The sequence below is a fragment of the Aphelocoma coerulescens genome, chromosome 4A (genome assembly GCF_041296385.1).
Source record: "Aphelocoma coerulescens isolate FSJ_1873_10779 chromosome 4A, UR_Acoe_1.0, whole genome shotgun sequence".
Taxonomy (NCBI): domain Eukaryota; kingdom Metazoa; phylum Chordata; class Aves; order Passeriformes; family Corvidae; genus Aphelocoma; species Aphelocoma coerulescens.
Genome location: NC_091018.1, coordinates 13,407,479 through 13,430,333, shown reverse-complemented (window position 1 = coordinate 13,430,333; position 22,855 = coordinate 13,407,479). Strand labels below are relative to the sequence as shown.

General features: G+C 39.3%; 1 protein-coding gene across 6 annotated transcripts in view; it reads left to right on the top strand.

Moving 5' to 3' along the window:
* Nucleotides 1–21,217, top strand: part of ACSL4 (acyl-CoA synthetase long chain family member 4) — a 50,080-nt gene extending 28,863 nt beyond the window's left edge. For 2 of the 6 annotated variants that reach the window (XM_069015386.1, XM_069015385.1), the window contains 15 exons: nt 1,918–1,964; nt 4,250–4,765; nt 5,071–5,248; nt 6,981–7,090; nt 7,175–7,313; nt 8,662–8,812; nt 9,951–10,074; nt 10,837–10,908; nt 12,526–12,665; nt 13,093–13,265; nt 13,446–13,520; nt 13,749–13,940; nt 14,442–14,556; nt 15,242–15,399; nt 17,218–21,217. In XM_069015386.1, coding sequence (XP_068871487.1) covers nt 4,415–4,765; nt 5,071–5,248; nt 6,981–7,090; nt 7,175–7,313; nt 8,662–8,812; nt 9,951–10,074; nt 10,837–10,908; nt 12,526–12,665; nt 13,093–13,265; nt 13,446–13,520; nt 13,749–13,940; nt 14,442–14,556; nt 15,242–15,399; nt 17,218–17,375 — 2,136 coding nt within the window. In that variant the 5' untranslated portion in view covers nt 1,918–1,964; nt 4,250–4,414 and the 3' untranslated portion in view covers nt 17,376–21,217. The remainder of the gene's footprint in view (nt 1–1,917; nt 1,965–4,249; nt 4,766–5,070; nt 5,249–6,980; nt 7,091–7,174; nt 7,314–8,661; nt 8,813–9,950; nt 10,075–10,836; nt 10,909–12,525; nt 12,666–13,092; nt 13,266–13,445; nt 13,521–13,748; nt 13,941–14,441; nt 14,557–15,241; nt 15,400–17,217) is intronic. The other 4 variants (XM_069015390.1, XM_069015389.1, XM_069015388.1 and 1 more) reach the window with 4 other exon arrangements.
* The last annotated feature ends 1,638 nt before the right edge of the window (nt 21,218–22,855 follow it).

Genomic DNA, 22,855 nt, shown 5'->3' with positions numbered 1-22,855 from the left:
GCTCTTACTTAGTCCCATAAGCTTTAGTGACTATTTAAAAGCTATTTTTCTATATTAAAAAAATATAATTGCCAGTTGTTTCTTAGATTTGAGTTAAATTAGGAAGAGAGGAATGTCTCTTCTGTTCTAGAATGTGTGCTTTGATTTCAGACTCTGTTCTGTGGCCCTGGCTACAGGCCAGGAGTAGAGTGTTGTATATCTGTCTGAAACTTTCAATTAAGGATATAAAAGATTATACTCAGATAACATCTCTTCCATCTGTGGCAGCCCATAAAGTACAGTGTCAGTCAGGAGTAAGCTTGGACTATAGAATTTTTCTAAACCCCCAGCATATAACAGCTGTAGGGAAAACATTACCTCATGAGTGAGGTTTCCAGTATGAACACTGTAACATGTCACTGCAAATGTTAAATGAACTCCAGACCATTTCAAAACTGATAGAAACTGCTTCACTTGAGGAAAATCCTTTGGAGATGCTGAAAACCAGCTATCTAGGAGAGAAACAACATTATTTTTGTTTGGTTTGGTTTTTTCTTGTAGTCATCCCTGATGCACACTGCTCTTTCTGGGAACATGCATTTCCTGCATCAAGAGCTGGAAGCTCTGCTGTTTCTAAAATAGCTGGATAAGCATCTAAACAGTCTAGTTCTATTCAACACTCAAGAGAAATAATGAGGTTTGTAAACCAATAGAAAATAATACATATTCTAAATATTCCGGTGTTAAATAACAGTTTTATCTTGCTACTGTGAAATTTTTCATGAGTGCTAAATTTTATTTGTAGGGAATGAGGAAATTTATGGAAAACGTAACAGTTAACACTTTAGTAATCTGTAGTTGTCTTACCTTGAAGTGTCCTTGATGGTGCGTTGATGTGAACATTGCATCTTAGGCTTTCTCTTAACGTCTAATTAAGTAGGAGGTTGAAGGCATAAGGTTTAATTTGAATAGTTAAGTTTGGCTTCTGACTGATTACAATTGGTGTGGAGGTACTTTTGCATGTTGAGTATGTCAGTCTGTTATGTGCAGTATATTTAAGATGTGATAAATATTTATTTAGCACAAGTTTGGGTTGATCCTGCAATGGATCAAAATCTTGTACAGCCACATTCAAGTGCCAGTAACACTAAAAACATTCTAGCACCTCTTCTTTATAGTTAAGAGAACATCCTTGTAGGAGAATTTTGCAAGGGACATCTAACTTGGATTCAGTCTGTAAAAACTGATTAAAATCTTAGACTTAGGGGGAAGACTATTAAAATATAACTAGGTTAAATGTCAGTTAAAGCTTTCTGCAGTAGACTTCTTGGAGCCTTATCTCTGCAGTTACACACAGCCATCTTCTATTGCACTGGTCATGGGATCAGTGAGACCTCACTGCCTCTATAAACATGCTTTTGTTCTGGAAACTCATCTCTTACCTCAATACCCCCCTATCCACTTCATGTTCTTTGGGGTAGTGTGTGCCATGGGTAGTCCTGAGTTCGTGTTTCTACTGATACTCTTCTATCAAGAGTGACAGAGGGCTTCTTGTTTCTGCCTTGAGTTAGAAGAATGGACTACACGCAATGTGAAAGTCTCTTCCTTGTCTTTTTGGGGTTTTTTGGTAATTAAAATACATTAAGCTTCTGTTCATAATTTTATTCAGAACATGTTTAAATAGAGAAGGGAGGGAGTAGTGTCACATAAAAATTAAGCTCCTTTTTGGTGGCTTCATCTCTTGTCTGTCCAGTGTAGTTTGGAATCTTTTCCAGTAATGTAATTGCTTTCCCTTATATGAGTTGTGTTGCACCTCTGTCTGAATTCAGAGCCTATGCTTCTTAGGAGCAGTAGGGCAGAAGTTCTAAAGATTGCTCCTTTCTGCAAGGCAAAAAACATCCCAAACTCCAATATGTTCTTTTTTCTGTTTCACTATAGATCTTATCAACACTGAAAAAACCTCAGTCGTCATTGTCAGATCCCTTGTAAGTACCTCTGTGTGTGTGTGTGTGTGTGTGTCAGGTTTTGCATGAGCATGTTCAAAGGAAAAAGCCAAGGTTGTCTTTTTGGGACTCACTAAGTTTTTCCAACTGATGTCTTTTAAGAATTGCAACTGATTTTTTTTTTTAGGATAGAAATGTGATTCTCTTTTAAATTACTACAAATATGTACAAATTAGCTAAGTGTTCTGTTTTTATAAACACTTTTTAAAGTATTTCAAATTAACCTGAAATTCCAAAATGAAAGGCAACCTTCCTCTCCTCCCTTCGTAAATTAGCCAGTTCTTGATTATTAGACTTGTAGTGTTTTACAGTAGGACCACTTCTGAACAAGCTCCTACTCAGCCCACAGAAAAGCTGTGGTACTGTTTCATTATGTTAAATAGTTGGCTGTAGTCCAACAGCTCTGCTTTTTATCCAAGTCACTGTGCCTGGTCATATGCTCATTGTTGGAAGGTGAGGAGCAGCCAGAGTTCCCCCTGGGGTTTATTTTAACCTGTAGCATTTTATGTATCCATGGGTGTGCCCTGATGTTTCTTTACAGTGTCTTAGAGCCATGGCTGGCTTGTGTTTGAAATACAAGCTCAACTGCTGTGTTTGGAGCACTGAATTAACTGGAATGAAAGTATCATACAAGATTTGTATTATAAACCAATAATCTTTCATTTTAGAGAACTGGAGCTTTGGGAAGTAAACTGATCTCTTTTCTGCTGAGGTTGATGATGGTGAGGTTCACCAGAGCAGAATAAACATGTACATTTTGAAAAGAATGTAGCATTCATTTTTTTATATAAAGAAATATGCAGAATACTTTCATCCGTACAAGTCTGAGCTTAGTTTAGTTTAGCTTAGTTTATTATACTATCATTCAATAGTAATTTTATTGTGTAGTTGTAATTACAGAAATTAATGTGGTGGTCATGTTGTTTTAAATATCTGCAGATCTCTCAGTCTTACATACATTAAAGCTGTTGATACTGGCTACAACACAACTGCATATGTTGGAATTCTCATTAAAAAACCCACCAACCTGTTATGCTGTTGGTAGCAGTTGTCTTGTTTAACCTGAAATGTTAATTGTAGCCTCCCTCATCACCTGAGGGTGGTAAATATATTAATAAAGGTGTATTTTGAGGTGTGCCCACGTTCTTTTAATTCTTGATGGAGCCCTGAGGATTTCCCTATTCTCATCCATTCTGTTTATCAGACTGTGTCCATGACAGCCTGGGCTCTGATGAGTGTCAGCATCACTGGCTCCTCTGCCTGTCTGAGGTTCTGCCCTTGGTTAGTGCACCTCTGCCTTTTATTTTTCCCACTGTGGCAGCATGGGTGATGTGTTAAGCTGTGTTTGCACAGCAGCCAGGTAAAGATAACCACCCACGTCTCTCACATGTGAGTGCAGACTGGTCCCAGGCCAGTGGGCTGGCCATAAGTGGGGTTTGCTATGATGGTTTTGTTTTTCTCCCACTTGCCATGAGTCCTTATTCAGGCCCAGTTCTCCTTAATGAGAAAAGATCTCTGACATTCTGACAAAATCTTGCCAAATTGTGCTATATTTTAAATTGACTTAAATTGGTCCAATTTTATTCAGTTTTCCATACTTGGAGTTTGAAATGCAGATATTGAAGTAGTTTTTGAAATGGGAAAAGCAAATCTGCATCATCCCTTTCCAAGAGTCTGACATTTGTAGTTGAAAAGTAGAAGATTAAAAGTGCAGTTGCTGGGGCAAAGTTAATAAAGCAGTTTTGGAATATCATATAGTTTTTAGATCACAGCATGTAGACTTTGGAGTCTATGTACTATTTTTTAGTATATCAAGATACATTTTTAATCTGAATAGAAGTTGATAGAATATTCTGAAAAGCAGTAAAGCAATCTGCTGTACCTTTTCTCTGTAGCACAAATATTTAGTGGGAAAACAAGCATTGACCTTTCCCATAATTACACAATTGTATCATTACTCAAGTAGCTTAAACACAATATTATGTTGTGAAGGACAGACTTCATCTCAACAGCCCTGAACTATCCAAACAGAGATAGCAGGGAAAAGTCTGTGAAAAGTAAATATTTGTGGATGCAAGAAACAAGTACGGAAAAGATTCATCCTCTTTCATCCCCAGAGCAGTTCACTGCTCTATTGTGCAGTGATGCTTTTGAAGTGAGCTCTTAGAAAGACTAAAACTAATGCACTGACTGTAATATTACTAATCTAATTATTTTTTCTTTTTTTTTTTTCCTGCTCTCTGCTTGGCACTGGTCTTCGCCCGCAGGTGTCCACTGTTGGCTCTCAAAGGTTACTAAAATTTTGCAGCTGCTCTGAATCAGCACTACCTAAGCTTCACCTACTGTTGCTTCTCCCTATACCACTCTGTGCTGCTGCTTTGCTCTTGCTGCTTCAGAACTCCATGAGAGAGGTTCTTTTTTAAATACCCACAATGAAACTTAGGCTAGAAGTGTGTGCCATTCTCTTGCTGCCTGTGTACTTGTTGATCTGGTTGTACAGTGTGCTGGTATTTATTCCCTGGTATTTTCTTACCAATGCCAAGAAGAAAAAGGCTATGGCAAAGCGGTTAAAAGCTAAACCCATCTCGGACAAGCCTGGGAGCCCCTACCGCTCTGTCACTCACCTGGACTCTCTTGCAAACATAAACATCCCTGGAGCTGACACGCTGGACAAGCTCTTTGACCATGCTTTAGCAAAGTTTGGGAAGAAGGATTGTCTTGGAACTAGGGAAATACTGAGTGAAGAAAATGAAATGCAGCCAAATGGAAAAGTATTCAAAAAGGTAAAACTTACAGTTTTTTGTTTAACTCTTAATACTTGGTTTTGAGCTGCTTTGTATCTTACCTCAACAATGCATGTCCCTTTAGAGCTCTTCCTCAGTAGTCATCCAATAAACCATTCATTTTACGGTAGTTCAGGAGCAACAGAATATACAGGATGCTCTATTTATTCTACTTCAAAAAATGAAAGCAATTTTTTAATGAATGGCAGTGTGCATGCTTATGCTGTTATGCACCAACTCACATCACACAGTAGAGCTGTACCAGAAGCTTCTTGTCATGAAAATTCATTGTTTTTCCTCTCCAGTTAATTTTAGGAACTTACAGATGGTTATCCTATGAAGAAGTAAATGAGAAAATTACTCGCTTGGGGAATGGACTGACTGCCCTGGGACTAACCCCGAAAAGTACCGTTGTCATATTCTGTGAGACCCGAGCTGAATGGATGATTGTAGCTCTAACCTGCTTTAAGTACAACTTCCCTCGTGAGTACTCAACTTCGTTACTTCTAGTGTATTTTGGAACCATTCCTCAGCACAGATTTGGCTGTTAAGTATTTGACTCTGCCAGTCTTGTCATTGGGGGTGTAAGAATTTCATAAACTTTCTCTGCTGATTGTCTGATTCTTAGAAGTTTTCAATCTGTTCTAGGCATTGTGGAGATCCCTAAAATTAACTTGCTCATATTTATGAAACTGTTTTTACGATTTTATAGTAGTAATGTTCTAGATGTTAAAATGACAGAATAGTACACTTACTATTCAGGTCATTTTAAATACTCTGAAGATGTCAGTAGCTGCATTTCTCCCCCCAAAATGTGGGATGTTTTTATAGTATTTTCTGACTGTATCCTGACTTATACATCCAAAAGATGAAATGGTTATGAGAAGAATGGTAAACAAAATCATGAGATCATCTGTGGGTAGTCTGTTTTGGTGACATTTGTAAGCTGCTCAAGTTCATTACAATTATGTATGGTTTTTCTTTCTTTTAATTCAAGCTGTCAGAAATCTCTAATGGGATTTCATGCAGACTCCTTGGTGAGCTGCAGAGGTTACTGAGCACTCCAGTGCCCATTTTGCACACAACACATTGTGACCCACAGCCCATTTTTTTTGCTGTCTTGTGTTTCTGCTTGCACTGGGCTGTCTTGTTTTTCTCCCAGCACCAGCAGGAGCTGCCTGTACAAGGAGTAGCTCATCCAGCAGAGTGTTCAGGGGCAGTAGTGGAAGAGATGATCTTGCTACTGAAGTAGGAGAGGATGGTTAATTTGGTCTGAATCCCTGTACTTTGAAAGGCAATAAGAAATAGTTGTATGACATTACTCATTTTGCCTCTTCTGCATGAACCCTCTTTCACAGCACTATTAAATTCCTTTAATGGTCTTTGGAGGTTACAGTTTGAGATAGGAAATGATACTAAAGGAAGGGTTTTTTCAGTAAAGAGATGATGGGGAGAGGTGAACTCCCTTGTGCCTGGGAGGCACTTAATGGCATTCCTGTAGCCATTCTGGGTTAAAAATAATCTAGCAGCATGAAAAACAGTCTGATTCCTTAGCCTGATTCTCTGCCTTGCCCCCATCACTAATTTCCTGGGAGCAAGGAAAGTAGCTGACAGTGTGGAAAGAGCTGCCTGTAGCCATGCCGAGCTGTAAGCTGGTGCCCTGCAATGTCTGAGTGTCACCTCTCTGCCTGAGTTGTGGTTGCAGAGAGTTCAGGAGCAGACACCTGCTCTCAGTTGCTTACTCTGGAATTGCTTTGTGCATTATTGTTGGGTTTTGGTGCATCTCTTTGTTCTGATCATTTCTTTCCTGCTATAGAACAGAACAGATTATTTCAGGAGGACTTAGATGACCACTGTAGGTTCCTTCCAACTGCCTGTCCACTTCAGGGCTGACTAAAGGTTACAGCCTGTTATTTAGAGCATTGTTCAAAGGCCTCCTAAACAGTGACAGTCTCGTGGCATCAACCACCTCTCTAGGAACCCTATTCCAGTGTTTGACCATGCTCTTAGTAAAGATATGCTTCCTGTCCAGCTGTCCTCCTTGTTCCAGAGGTGTCTTGTGCCATAAAATTTCTGATGTGGAAAAATTAAAAGCTGTTTTATTTCCAAATTGGAAATTTTTCAATTGAGTGCTTTCCAGTAAGCTAAAAAAAGAGCTTTTGCATTTAATATTACTTTAACCCTTCTTTTGTGTCCTCTCCCCTCCCTGTGACAGTTGTCACTCTGTACGCCACCCTGGGGGAAGAGGCAGTGACCTATGGTCTCAATGAGTGTGGAGCAGCATATCTGGTCACGAGTGTGGAACTCCTTGAGAGCAAACTTAAGGTAATTCAGTATCAGCTTCACCTGCTATAAGCAACCCTACAGTTCAGTCAGTACTCTGCTAAAAATTTCACTTCTCTTCTGTAGACTGCACTGCCACAAGTCTCCAGTCTGAAACATATAATTTATGTGGACAAGAAGACGGTTAATAAATCAGAATACCCTGAAAACATGGAGATTCATAGTATGCAGACAGTAGAAGAGCTGGGAGCCAAACCAGAAAACTGTAAGTGAATCACTTCACAGAGGACTAATAAAGCAGTGTTAGCAGTGAAATCAGACCTGGGTTAAGAGGGATGTGTAGCAGAAAACCCCCCACCCATGCAGGTTGCCAGCAAAGGCAGTGGCAGGTTGACAGTTCATCTTCTAGCTCCCTTTAAATAAACAAAAAAATTGGTTTATATCTTTTGTTCATGTGTCATGTATGTCAGGATAAAACCTTGTTTTTAACTTCTAAACCATAACCTAAACCATAACCAGAATAATTTAATACTCCATCTTTTTTAGGAAATGAAATAGAAGCTGGTGTAATGTTTCATTTTCTGCTACTCTTACGTTTAATTCATCTTATTGTCACTATTTTTTCTAAGAAGAGGAGAAAGCACTTAAAGCTTATTTTTTTTCTTCTTGAAAATGCTCATTATCTTAACCTAGCTGTAACTAAAAAGCACTTAAGGCTAGAGGAATAACAGTTACATTCCTTGCTCCACTGGGCAACCAGAAGTGACTGTAAACATCTGCTTTAAGGAAGGAAAACCCAACCCTGATGATCGGTTCTCCTTACATCAGCAGTCTGTAATTAGTCACATCTCCTCTCTCTGGAATAAAGAAGGAGATAAACTGGGAAAGGAGCTTTGGGAAACACACATCTATCACAGCTGCTTATCTGATCAGCCTGAGGTGCTGACACAGACCAGCAGTGACCCTGATGGGTGTTTTTTCTTGGGCTTTGTCCCTAAAAAACCTGCTTACTTTGCAGACACTGTGGAAGCCACGAAAACTGATGATTTTCATCCTAAGAATAAAGAGGATTAAAACAAAAATCAGAAGTCAAGTGTTCTAAGCTTACGGCTTTTGTACTAAACCTGCAGCTTGCCTTAGGAAGGTTTATTTAAAAATAAAAAAAAAAGAGGGGGGAGGAGTTAAAAAAAGGAATCTTACCTCTACAACCCTGGCTTTGAAAGACTGATGGACAGAAAAGCTGACTTGCAGCTTTTTGGGGTGTTGGTTTTTTGGTGTTTTTTACTCAATTTGCTGTTTATCATCAGTACTGTATTTCTCCCCTTTGCTGCCTTTGACAGTTTTATTTGGTCTTCAGAAGGCTCCTTCAGTCAGCTATAAACCACAATGACAAAAGTGTCACCCAGATTGTGTAGATGCTCAAATACTCATAATTCCTTTCAAAATTGGCCTTCCCTCTCTTCCTCTTAAAACTGTCTCCAGCACTGACCATGCAGCAGCTCACTGTGCTGGCCTTCCATGAAGCACCTGTTTCACACTGATTGCAGATATTTTCACACTGATGAATTACAGAAGATAAGAATAAATAACAGTTTTTCTCCTGAATTTTGTAGCAAGCATTCTGCCAAGCAGACCTGTTCCTACAGACTTGGCTTTAGTAATGTACACCAGTGGCTCTACTGGGAGACCCAAAGGAGTGATGATGATGCATAAAAACTTAATAGCTGGAATGACAGGACAGTGTGAGAGAATACCTGGACTGGGGTAAGAAACACTTTGTTGTCTCATACAGAGAGCTAAAACAACCTCCAAAAGTGTGCACATTTATAGAGTCTGCTGCTGGCATTGTGTTATAAGTTTCTTCATGTTACTGTGAGGCCACTACTCTTTAATTTATAAGAAATATGTCTTGTCTGTGTGAACTTACCCTGTTTGAAAAATAGGCCCTTCTAGCTCTTTTCTCACATGCTGTTGCTTTTTTTATTATTATTAGCTCCAGGTCTGTGATAGATTTTTGCACTTTTGAGTGGTATCAGAGGATACCACTAGATAAGAGATTCCTCTTGGGAAATGTTTTTAGACATTTTCAGGCAGCTAGAATCAGTTTAGGAAGCACAGATGTCTGAGCCTAGCACTTAAATGACCCGGAGACATCACTTTTGGGTGCACATGCTGCAGAATCTGCTCAAGTACAATTCACTGAAGGAGCAGAAAAGTAATAAATTGTGTTGACAACAGTAAAACCAACTGCAAATTCCCTCATGTTAATGTTTTGAGGAAATTTTTCATGTAAGTGTATTTGTCCCTGCATTCACAAAGGGTTCAGTAGCTGAAATAAACCCTGTTGCCAGACTCCTCTTGTGAGAGGATATAAACCCAGTTCTGGCTGGGTGCTGAAAGCTGCTGTTCAGTGACAGCTCTGAGGTTCTTGCTGAGAAATCTCTGAGCAATTACTTCCTGAAACAAGCATCAGTACTTCAGTGATCTGCTCTCTTTCTAGTAATGTATCCTAGAAGAAGATGACTGACAGGGCTTTGTAAATCATTGATCATTATTTCAAAGTGTAGTGATTTCATCCTTGGTTTCATAACTGGAATGAAACCTCCCACAAAGAGATACAGCAGTATATAATATAGTATATACTGCTATAGAAATAGCAGTAAAGGACTAAGGAATCTGAATTTCCAAGAAAACAAGGCAAATCCTGTAATTCATACTGATATCAGTAAGGTCAGATTTTCCCCATTTTGTTTATGTACTGTGGTTGAAATCACCCCTGTCTTGTGTGTAGGAGAGTAAGCTCACTTGTAATCAAAAAGTAATAACTAAGTACACAATAAAATGATTAAATGGTATTTTCAGTCCATCTGTGACTCATGGTTAATAAATTATTTTTTCCCAGACCCAAGGACACTTACATTGGTTATTTACCTCTGGCCCATGTGTTAGAACTGACAGCAGAAGTTTCCTGCATCACTTACGGCTGCAGGATCGGTTACTCCTCTCCTCTCACTCTCTCAGATCAGGTGAGGGCTGGCAGAGCAAGGTGGGGAGCAAACTTCAGGTTTTGCAGCCTGTGCTCTCATTGCTCAGCTTCCTCCTTCAGTAAAGAAATGCTGATGTATATGGCACACTTCAGAAATGTAAATTTTTTTCAGAAAATGATGCAAATTAACATTACTGGTGAATAGCAGCAGTGGGTTGTACCGTATAAATTGTATTAAAACCTTTGCTTTTATGATACTTAGGAAATCTAAAAGCAATCCTAATAAATGCCTATAGTGTTATCCCCTGGATAATAGGGTAAGAGCAGTTCTTAATAGATCCGCTGAACTGTTTAAAGTGGTTTTAAGTTTTGATCTCACTTTATCAGTTCTTTATCCAGTTATTGCAGATCTTCTGTTTAGTCCTTTGCCTTTTTCCATGTAACAATTCAGATAAATAAGAGCAAATTAAGCCATAATAGATATGTCTGCATGTTTTGCTGGTAGAGAGATTTGCATCAAGCAAAACAAGTTCCCAGAGGAAGATGAAGGAGAAAGCAAGTACTAGAGGGAGGAAGTAAGAGAAAGATAAACAAAGTGAACTTGTAAAAGATTGAGTATTTTGGTTGAAATAGTTGCTAATTGTTACCCTTTCCATAACAACGGGGGGAAAATGACACAGGAACAGGGGAAGATACTTGAACAAGTTACATGCTAATATATCTCCTTCTTTTGTTAGTCCTTTAGTTTTCAAGAGCTGTTTGGTTTTCAGTTTCATAACTTGACGTTTTTTCCATATTCCAGTCAAGTAAAATTAAGAAGGGAAGCAAAGGAGACTGTACTGTACTTAAGCCTACATTGATGGCAGCTGTGCCTGTAAGTATGCAGAAGCAGATATGTCCAGCAAAAAAATGTTTTGTCTTTTTCATGTTAGAAAAATGTATTTATTAACAGATTTTTCTCTTCACATGTAAGTTAACTGTCACTAATAGGAAAGGAGCAAATACAGACAGTCCAGCTATTGATTAAACTGAGTACTGATGCTGCAGATGAGCACAAGAGTCTGCCTGTACCAAAGCCAAGATCCTTTTTGATCCAAACCTATAAATGCTTCAGTAGTTACAAGTGGTGTTTTACTGGGCTACTGACACAGCAATAGGACACAGTCACAGTCTGGAAACTCCTTTGTGCACAGGGACAAAGCAGGGTGGCTTTGGCCAAGAGGGATATGGGTCTTGGGTCTTAAGGGTATGGGCATTTGGCTCAGTCACAGACTTAGCAAGTCAAGGTAACACTGAGGCTGAGTCTCTCTTGCTGTTCTCAGGGTTAGCAGGCCAGGCTTAGCCTCCTCTCAGAGGAAAGAGTGTTCAGGAGACTGTAACTCCTCTTGCTTCTGCAGCTTACACTGCCCTGTGAGTGACCAGGCTCCTGCACTCCACAAGGCTGTGGTGCTATCCAAACACTCCACAAATGTTTGTGTCTTTCTGATGCCAAGGCCCTCCCCACATGTGCTGCCATCACAGGTGCTGCTCTAGGATCCTGTCACATCTGTGGCTCATAGAACTGGTAGCACCAGCTGGTTCCACATGGTGGTAGGGAGTGAGTAGGAAGATGTAATCTAATTTAGGAACAGTAAGTTTTGGTTGGATTTGGTTGTTCTGCACAATCTTAGAATAGCTAAGAATTCTAAAATCAGTTTAGTCACTTGCATTCTTTTGTTTTATAAAATCATAAGCACATATAGAGGCTTGGTCATCTTCTTAATAATTAACAGACTGATAATTAATATGTCTGAGAGCTCCAACCTTTTGGAAAATACCCATTTAAATTTATTTCATGGAGAGAAAGCACATAAATACTTCAAAGCATTGTGCTCCAAAACAAACTTGAAGGAGCCTATCTTTAAACTTCTGTTAAATACTTCACCAGTCTGAACAGTATTTTAGGTTCTGTGTATTTGGGTGACCATAAGCTTATTATTTTAATGGAAATTAATCTCTGATCTGTGACAGAATTGTGGCTTTTTGTCAGATAATTAGGACTACTGCAGCCATGTTGCTCTGAAAGTTGAAGAACTCTTCGAAAAGGAAATGGTGAAATGAATTCTCTTAGTTCATTCCCTTGCACTTACTTGCTGTGGATAAGTGCAGCATCACAAGCAGGACACATCTTGAGGGGCATATACCAACTTTTAGCAAAGAGATTGAGTTAAACTTGAATTTAAAATTTTCTAAATCAGTTTGTCACAGTTTAAGTACAGGTTCAGGTGCAAATAGCTCCAAGCTACGATGGTCTGTAAATTGGCTCAGTGATCACACGGTAAAAGCACGGCACTGAAGCACTGCCTAACCCCACGATGCAAAGATTCACACTCTTATTATCCATTTTAAAGGGAGAATAAAGGGCAGGGGGGTGGTACTTAGAACATGGAATTTCATTTACACGTGCTGATCTATCCCATGTGGTAATTTTCCTTTTTTTAACACTTTGTAGGAAATAATGGACAGAATTTATAAAAATGTCATGAGTAAAGTTCAAGAGATGAACTATATTCAGAGAACTCTGTTCAAGATAGGCTATGACTACAAATTGGAACAGATCAAGAGAGGATATGATGCACCTCTGTGTAACATGTAAGTAGAGTTCATGGGCCAAGTGTGCCTTGGGATCTGTTAGGACAGTGGAAAAGAATGATCCTCTGAGCTATCAGTTCTCATCTGACATGCAAATAACACCTAATGAGTAACTGAAGTAGTCCAAGCTCTTACTGGAAATGGGTAAGATATTTCATGGTAATGACTAATCTTCCAAACAGCTGACTGGTCCATTTTCATTGCATTGCTTTTTTTAAGTGATAAAATTGGAATGTTTGTTAAGCTACAGGAAGTCTGCCTCTTCAAATGTTACACAGGAAGCAACAGGTTTGGATTAGCCCTGCTGTGTACTAAAATCTGTGAATAAGTTAATTTTTAAGGTGTTCCAGAGAGGAAGGAAGGTTTGTGTCTTTATCTAAGAATGAGCTAAGTGAATAATTTTTAATGCTTTTTGCCTTCTTTCAAGACTGTTGTTTAAAAAAGTAAAGGCCCTGCTGGGAGGGAATGTCCGTATGATGCTTTCTGGAGGAGCACCACTCTCACCTCAAACACAAAGATTCATGAACATCTGTTTTTGCTGTCCTGTTGGTCAAGGCTATGGACTGACAGAAACATGTGGAGCTGGAACCATTACAGAAGGTAGTTAAAACACTGGTGGAAATAAGCTGGGATATAGATATGTATGGAGGTTTGGTGATATTTAATTTTTTTTTAAAAACAAGTCAACTGTAGTTCCACAGTAAAGTAACTTGAGATAAGATAGACCCTATTCATATTTCAAATAACAAAATATCTTTTCTTTCTTGTTCTCTTTCTAAGTTGCTGATTACAGCACTGGCAGAGTTGGAGCTCCTCTTATTTGTTGTGAAATAAAACTGAGAGACTGGCAAGAAGGTGAGAGTAGTAATTGTTTTGACTTCAGAGTAATTAATTTAGCTCCTGCCTAGCTGGTATCTTTGCCTATCTGCTTTGCTAGGTGTAGCATATGAAGTAATTGTTCTTTATCTTTATGAGTAGTCATCAGTTAGTGTGCTTTAACTTCAAGCTGAAGTTTCAAAGTATTTTCTTGGCAGAAGGATACTTAGACTTAAAAATAATTGCTTGGGACTATGTTGTTTTCAGGGGGCTATACTAATAAAGACAAGCCTAATCCTAGAGGAGAAATTATAATTGGCGGACCCAACGTCTCCATGGGATATTTTAAAAATGAAGAGAAGACAACAGAAGAATTTTCCACTGATGAGAATGGTCAGAGATGGTTCTGTACAGGAGATATTGGGGAATTTCATCCAGATGGGTGTCTGCAGATCATAGGTGGGCCTCCGTTTTTGATACCATAATATATTAGAAGACACTGACTAACCATAATTATAAACGTGTTACTAAAACTGTTGGCTTTGCCTGGGCTAATCTGCTTAAGGTTACCTGCTTACAGAATCAGTGTAAAACACATTTCCAAAAGTCCTCATAGCTGTAGTAAAATTTTGGAAGTGATGCCATTTCCTGTGACATTATCATCATCTAAATTTAGCACATGGACTTTAAAGAATAAATACAAGATTAACTTTTGTATTAATTACAAAGCTTTAAAATCAGAGTCCTTTCCTACAAGCTGGTTGACAAAAAGTACAGTGCTGTAACACTCTTTTACAGAGTCTTTATAAATTGGGGAGTTACTAGCTGCTTTAAAACTTGTCTATTAAGAATTGGTGTAGCACAAAATACATACATGGTATGTAAGCAAATCAGTCTGTGGAAATGCTAAAGTTTAAATGAAACAAGGTTTTCCTTTTTTCCCCTTTCCCTGACTTGTAGATCGTAAGAAGGACTTGGTAAAGCTACAAGCAGGAGAATATGTATCTCTGGGGAAAGTAGAGGCAGCACTGAAGAACTGCCCATTGATTGACAATATCTGTGCTTATGCCAAAAGGTAAGAGTGGTATTAATTTAGAAACTCTGTTTAGAGTAAACATGAAGTACAGGCTCTGATCCAGCTATAGTTTTCCAGGGTTTCCTTCTAATAACCCCCTCCACCAGAGCACAAGTTACAAACAGCATGTCTGAAGTAGCACAGGTTCCCAGATTCCCTCAAAGGTGAAGAAATGGGCTGTTTTTCTGTTGGCATTCCTCCTATCCAGATACACTTCTGTTGCATCCCATCCCTTCCCTAAACAGGTATCATTACATTAGATGTGTTTTGGCTTTCTGTCAGAATACCAGTGAAAAGTTAATCTGGACACTTTGCACCTGATCCAAAGCTTTCCAGTGAGTTTTGGAAATAGTCCAAATCTTTCCTCTCTCTCCCTCTGTGAGGGGGAACTGCAGAGAACTGGCTAAACCTCAGGTCTAGCTGGGGAGCTAAATCGAGATGTGCATGAGTGAAATGACAGCAAAGCCAGATTCTTGTCAGACCTGATGTTGTAAACCAGCTTCAAATAGCTTCTCGATAAGCCATCAGATGTGAAGACTTAATGCATAGAAGGATTCTGTATGGTGGAATAACTCCAGTTCAGAAAGGCCTGGGCATTTGTGGGTCCAACAGCAGGTAATTTACACCCTGAAATGAAAGTCTTGACTGGACCTTTTTTCCTTCCTTCTCTTGCCACCCTGTGTAGTGACCAGTCCTACGTGATCAGTTTTGTGGTCCCTAACCAGAAGAAGCTGACAGCATTGGCTGAGCAGAAAGGCATCAGTGGAAGCTGGGTGGACATTTGTAACAATCCTACAATGGAAGCAGAAATACTGCGAGAGATTAAAGAAGTAGCAAACAAGAGTAAGTACCACAGCACATCCTGCTGGCCATGGGGGTTTATCCAGCAAAAACTCAGTTATCCTCACTAACTGCTCCTCCTTCTTCCAGTTTCTCTGTATCTGCCAAGCTTAATACTTGGATCAAGGCAAAGACCACATGAAATTGTTGCATATTATCCCAGGAATTTACATAATATTGGTTGTATTAATTACTATACTGCTTGTATTTTTTTTAAAATATCTGAAGGTTTTTTTCAACTAAATTCTAGAGACAAGTTGCTTGTCTAGTATGGTTAAAATAAGGTCCAAAAGAGCTGTCAGTTTGGAAGAAAAGTTGCAAGACATTTGCTGGTAAGGAAACTGGTTAAGCAAGAGATTTTAAAGCATTTTTTCCCCATACAGCTTTTTCCCTACAGCTTTGAACAACCATGGCCCTTGTGGTTGTAGAGGCTTAAGCCTACTACTCTGTGCTGTGGCACTGAACGATCAAAAGTATCATCAGTCCTTTACGGGACAAAAAAATGAACAAACTCACAGGGGAAGAAAAGTCTCTAAAGCAGTTGCACCTCATACAAGGAAGCTGTAAAAGCTGGACTTAAGCACTTTCTCTTGAACTACAGAGAGGAGAATCTGCCTTTGGAAAATGAGAAAACAAGAATGAAAGGCACTGTTAAGTCTTGTCTTGAAAAAAGTAAATCAATCCATAGGTTTCAGGCTTGCATTTAAACACTTTAATCCCTGGGGTTTCTTATCATGAATTGGGCAAATTACTATTCATATAGCTTTGTGTACTTAAAACCTTTGCTTATACATTCTTTCTGTCTTTTAGATAGTAATCTACTATTGAGATACAACTAATTAATGTGACATTTTTTCAAAACTATTTTAAAGAGGTAGTTCTCATTGTTAGCAGAGCATGATGCACCTTCATCATGAGCAGGCACGCATCTGAGTGAGAGGCAGCAGCACATCCTGATGGAGCTGCAGTCAGAGAGGCAGAGAGGAGCTCCTGGGTCCCACTTCTGCTGCCCCCCAGAGGCTGTGCTGGAATTCAGCTACAAGTCCATGGCTGTGGATCCCATCCCATTCCCAGCCAACGTGCAGGAGCTGGTAGCAAACTCCATCCAGTACTGGGCACATGCAGCAGCTCCCTGTGCTGTTCCTGCTGCTCCTGCCCTTCCCCCTGAAGCATTTCCATGTCTCCTCCCTTGCTCACCCCTCCTGGGCAAGAGAGAGAAGCAGCCTTGGTTGCAGTGAGGCTGTGTATGTGCCAAGCCACTGCTTCCAGCTGAAGGGAAAATAAATGGCTAATGTAACAAAAATACAGAGAAATCCCTTTGTTTTGAACTCTAAACAGAATTTTAGGAAGGAAAAATACAGGAAAGAAACATTCAACCTGGGAAGGTGTACAAGTACTTCATTATAATTTCAATACGAAGCATGTCCAGTTAGGCTGACTTAACCTAATTATTACTCCATTCCTGTAACAAAGATAAAACTGTAGATTTCAGTGCAACTGTAGATTTTCTGTGTAGATTGTGGCAGTAGTTTCAGAGCTTCAGGCTACTCAGTCATTTGTTTCAAGCTTTAGATTTTGCATTGTCACATCCAACACAAGCTCTAAGCACAGAGTGTTATTAGAGTATTTGCACACTAACCAGCACTCAGTGTTGGGACAGGATGAAATTTGCCTGTGGCCCTTCTGTAAGGTTATTTTATTAAGTAGGACACCATATTATACAAGCTATAGGGTGCTGACCAGATTTTTAGGGAGCATGAATGAGTGTTTCATTTGGCTTTGTAATGACAGTCATGCTGTTCTTTGTTCTTGTCCCTGCAGTGAAATTGGAAAGGTTTGAAATACCCATCAAGGTCCGGTTAAGCCCTGAACCGTGGACGCCCGAGACCGGGCTGGTAACAGACGCTTTTAAGCTGAAAAGGAAAGAACTGAAAAACCATTACCTCAACGACATTGAAAGAATGTATGGAGGCAAATAAACAGCTCTGCTGACCAGGCAGCTGTGCAGGTGGTTCCTTCTCATGCCTCAGCTTTGGATGTCTGTGTATACTGTAGATATCACACATTCAAAAAATACACCAAATGGATGACTGTTTCTATAATCTCTGTCAAGTGAAACAGAATATCTTAGAGTCCAAATTTTTAATTTTTAGCAGATTAGACACTGATGGTCTTCATAGAGTTTTGTGTGATCATCTCCAGTTTTGAGACAGTCATCATTATGTGAAGCAGTATGACCAGGTAATTTTATTATTGTTTCTCTAGCATATTCAGACTGCTCACAACTTCTCTTTAACTTATGCTGAAGTCTGCCCTATATTTCAAAGAGGAAAAAAATAATGTAATTGTGATGATTCTTCTACATAATGAGACATTTAGCAAGGATGGAAAAGGAGTATCTAATGTCTACCCTTCTCCATTTAAAAACAAGACAGCAGTAGTCAAGAACTTGCTAGAGATCATTAATAATGCACTGCTTGAGAATGGATGGATTCTTCTGCACATCAATATCTTGATTATTTACAGTGCCTACAAAAGAATAGAAAGTACACTTACTGAAATAAAGGTGAACTGAAAAGCTTTCTAAAAACAAGTTATAAAAAATTTCACTCAAGAGCATTGAATTAACTATTTCAACTTCCAGCTCACCAAATAGGTTTTTAATTGCCACTGCATTTTAATTCAAGCAGAGCTTTCCACTGGACACAGTGTAAAAGAAAATAAAGACTTGCACTGCTCCGGGGATGCTGATGAGAAATCAGTGCCCAAATGCAGAACTTGCATCTCGACTGGCAAACAGCTGTGAAACTGTTGTGCAGTGGTCTCTAAACAGATTTGAAACTCAGAGCAGTTTTGGTGGGTTTTTTTGAGAGGTGGTGGTGTTTTTAAGGCACTGATTCTCTAGACCTTCACATACACGTGAGTACTGGCACAGTACCTGGATGTAACATAGAGGATCAGGTTTTAAATGTCTGCATTCCTTTATGGAAGGTATTTCCGTTCACCTTATAACTGTGGTGAGCATGACAAGGCAACCAGAAACCAACAGGAGTTTCCCTGTCTAGTCTTGTTTTATTTACAGAAAAGTAGTCTGTGGCCAGGGAATCTTTGTTTCCTGAAAACTTATAAAAAGGGACAAATCACTCTTTACAGAAATTCATTATAAAAATGTTCTCTTATTAACTGGAAGTCATAGATGTGAAGAAGGAGGAAGATAGAATTTAATGATAGTTCATCATTTTGTGTGCTGAATCCTGTACTGTGTCTTCTTTTGAATTGTAACTGAGCTCCTGCATCCCTGCCAGCTCTTCACACTTGAACCATAAGTGCTGTAAAAAGTGGAGGCTCTTGATACTGTTCTACTTTGCACTTTCTTAATCATTTTATATATGTTGCTTACATTTTGTACAGCTGTGGCCCTCAACTGCTCTATATTGCAAATCCATCTGAAAGTATTTATAGATTTCTATTCATAATATTTGTGTTGTGTATATGATGGTTAAAAAATTATTTGGTATTGTCACTGTACAGAAAGTAAAAGATTTTGTACATTGCCTCTCTTGAACACACGAGCTTGCAATTTCAGGACAAGTTTTTCCTTTTCTGCATGTATATGTATTTTTATTTTCCAGTTAAAGTAGACTTTGGCAAAAATAAATCATGGCTCTACACTCTTCAAGTAAACCATCCCTTCTCCTGGGGACGGACCAACTTCAAACTTCACCATGCATAATTTTCTCTGGCTAGTCCAGAACACTGCTAGCTCACCTTCCAAGAACCCTGAGGGGAAAGAGAGAAAGAAAATATGGTATATAAAGGTGATGGTATCTAGTTGTGCATGGAACTACAAGAGTCACTAAAATGAAACAAGGAAATAGCTTTTCTAAACAAATTGGTTTGGGTTTTTTTTAAGATACATACAGTTGTTTTTTGACAACAGGGACTACTTCCCATATCAGTAGCAACTTTTAAAATTCCTTGGTCCTGGAGCCATGTTACCAATTCTTCCATGTTTTAAAACTGGTCGCTATTAAATAGCCTTTAGTCAGCCTGTTAGCATCACAAAAGTGAAATACATGTAGGAAAGATACACTTAAGTCTGTCAGCAGTTTATAAGACTATTTTTTTTAAGCCATGAATGTATTTATATGAAAAGTATTTTATCTTCTGTGTCTTGGTTGACTGAGGATCGCTATTTTCAAAATATATATACCCACATACACAATGTTAACATTTCAAAAGTAGAATACAACTTAAATGGTTCAACAAGTTTGTGTTTTGGAAGGTCTTTATACTGCACAAGCTGTCTCTCATTCCTGTTCCGTGCCTCACATTGTCTGAAACTGAGCCTACCTTACAAGGACTGCTCCAAAGCAGCAGCAATGAGTCTGTGCTACAGGTAATAAAAACCAACCCTCCAGTGGGCCTGGTCCTTCTTGTAAGGAATGAACTAAAGGTGGATGTACTGCAAAAGACAATTTGCTACATCATCAGCTTTTCAAGCATTTTTGGAGAAGGATTACATCAGGCTGCCTTCAGCTGTGGGCATTGTTTGCAAATACCTTGCAGTTGGGCAAGAACTTTATCCTTTGTTTTAACGAATTCTAAACCCTTTTTGTGACAGAGTTTGTGGAGGAGAAACAGAATGAGCAAGAACGTTTAATTCTTTTCATTACAAAGAAGGAATGAGGATGCAGATGAAGGGATAGTAAATCACTTTAAAATCATTATGTGATAGGTACAGATATTACAGATGCTGTTTATCTTGTGCTGGGCTCAAAGGCCATAGACCACGGGACTAAACTGTGAGGGAGAAGTTCATGTACTGCTGAGGGTTCTAGAATGCTCAAAGTAGATACAAGTTCTTCAAAAAGCAGGTTGAGAATTTTAAATCATCCTTGTTAAGACTGAGAAACAAGTTCAAAGAGAAACAAAATCCAGTTTGGGCATACCCTGGTGCAAGATTATATTTAGGCTGCCTACCTCAAAAGACATGGTCTGTCTGAAGAAAGCCAGAGTGTAACTACCACAACAGTGGGAGGAGGAAGCTTCAGCTGTGAAGGGAGATCAGAGTTGTTCAGCTGGCCTGAGGAGGAATGGCACATGCCTCGAGATGATTAACCTTCAGCTCTGTGCCCAGTTACCCTTAAAATGGCACAAAGAAAGGCCACAGGGAAGGAGGAAGAACAGTGTGCAAACTTACACCAAGTGATATGGCTGATACGGTATTTTAAAAGAAACATAGGATTTTAAAGCAATTCCTTACTAACTACTGAAGTAGTTGCCCAAGATCTCTGCCACTGAAAGTCTTCAGAGCCTTAGAGTCAATGACAGTTCAACAAAGCCTTTGAGGAACAGCCTTGGCCCAGAGCTGTGGGTGGGGCTGGCAGGGACTGGTCCTGCCCATAATACAACAGGAATGCTGCCAGTAACAGGCAGATGTCATTAAATGGCTTGAAAGGGGAAAAAAAAGAGTCTAAACAGGGAGAGGAAGGAGTTCCTCCCTTAGGAGCAGCTGAGGTGATGTTTGACCACCCCATGCAGTCGCAGGGCCTTCAACAACACTCAGAGCACAACGCGCAGGGCGCTGCCTGCCAGCTCCCCCAGCACGAGCTGCAATTCCCAGCACACTGGCAAGCTATAAAAGGAACAGAGCACCAGTTCAGAATGTGGGTCACTCATTTTCAGTAGCAAAAAAAAAAAAAAGACCAATCTCCCCCATCTCAGAACAATAGCTTCAAATAACTATGTTGTATTCTAACAATAAATTAGTGTTGTTCTGCAATTACATGCAAAACAAGAAATAAATTCTCGTTATGTATTTGGGTTTGGTGTTTTGGAGTTTTTGTTTGTACCTTGGCTTTGTTTCCTTTTGGTTATTTTTGTTTGTGGTGGGTTTGTTTGGTTTTTTTTGTTGTTCTTACTGAGTCTACCCAATGGCTAAGCTCTATTTACATGACAGTAAATCAATTTCCTTTTTGAAGGCTAAAATTTATACACTTGAAGCTTAAACAAATCTGGTCCTTTTTTTGCCTAAGATGGTACAAAGGTGAGCTACAAAATGCAATCGGCAAAACTTGCAGTCACTGGTTACGTGGAATTGCAAACAATACACAGAGTAAAACTGTGTGAACTTACCTGGATTAATAAAACACATTTCCAGCAAACTCAGTGCTGCTGCAAAGTAGATTAGTGATTGCTTTATAGTATGATAGGAGTACATCAGCCACAGAGGACCTGGGCTGACTACACTAAATATACATTTGTACTTAGCCCATCATTTTCCCACAATTTAATTTGAATAAGTTCTGACAGAAATGGGGTGATGTTTGCACAATTGCTTTGCTACTGGGTGCTGTAATAGGTTGAATCTTGCTACACCTTTATTGGGGAGAGACACATTTTGAAGAAAATTAAACCCATTCTATATTGATAAAGTGTTCTAATGAAGCTGATTATCACAGGTAATGTATCCAAAATTGTCTTTGGTTGGGAGCATGTAGCCTTGACATTAGACCAGTGCTAATTAATTTGAACAAACAGAGCTCTGGGCACAGTGTCTGATCCTCACAGACTTCATGTACTCTTTTAAAGCACAAAAACCAAACAAAAAATGTAACCACGACCAAAAACATGCCACAAACTGTTGAGTTTTCCCCTTATTCTCCCATTTTGAAACCCCAATAACCTGATTAGTGATGAACACTACCAGAGATGCTACAGGTCACTACGTGTTTGCTACACCTGCTTATTTCTGGATTTACCCTCACATTTCTCCAAATACAGAAGTTTGCCCACCACCTCTGTGTTATCTGTGTTATTTCTGAGCATCCAGACCCTGAGCAGGAATGCCCATCACCCCAGGACATGACCTCCTATCATTAAAATGCTAAAGCAAGAAGGTGTCATATAAGTTTTACTTTTTTAAAACACAGGAAAGATACTTCAATTTGAAACAGTACTGGACTACTTCTAACAGATCAATTGAAATTATGACTTCAGGCCACATGTTGTTCCAGCCCTGGGAGTTGTTTCTGGGGTTTTTAATTGTTTTAAACAATGAACCTAAACTCTTCCTGCTAGATATAAATCATCTTATTACTTATGGTGCTCCCCCAGGGAGTGAACATGAAGAATGGATCACTGTTCTCTATACTTGCCTGCCCTGCTTTACTTTGTGTCTTTCAAGTCGAAGCAAACACAACCTCTCCCAAAGAGCCCATTTCTATGGCATTTAATCAGGCTCATTAAACCAGGGCCCCTCTGCCCCTGTGTTCAAAACAGAACACCTGTCCCACCTCCCTACACAGCTTATGGCAATAACTTCCCAAAGCCTTTACCTCCAGCCCAGAACATGCCTGCCTCTTATGTAATGGGACAAGTCTCACCTTGGGACTTTTTTTCCCCTTGTTATTTTTAAAACCTGGACCTCAGCTCTGAACACTTGCAATAGCACAAG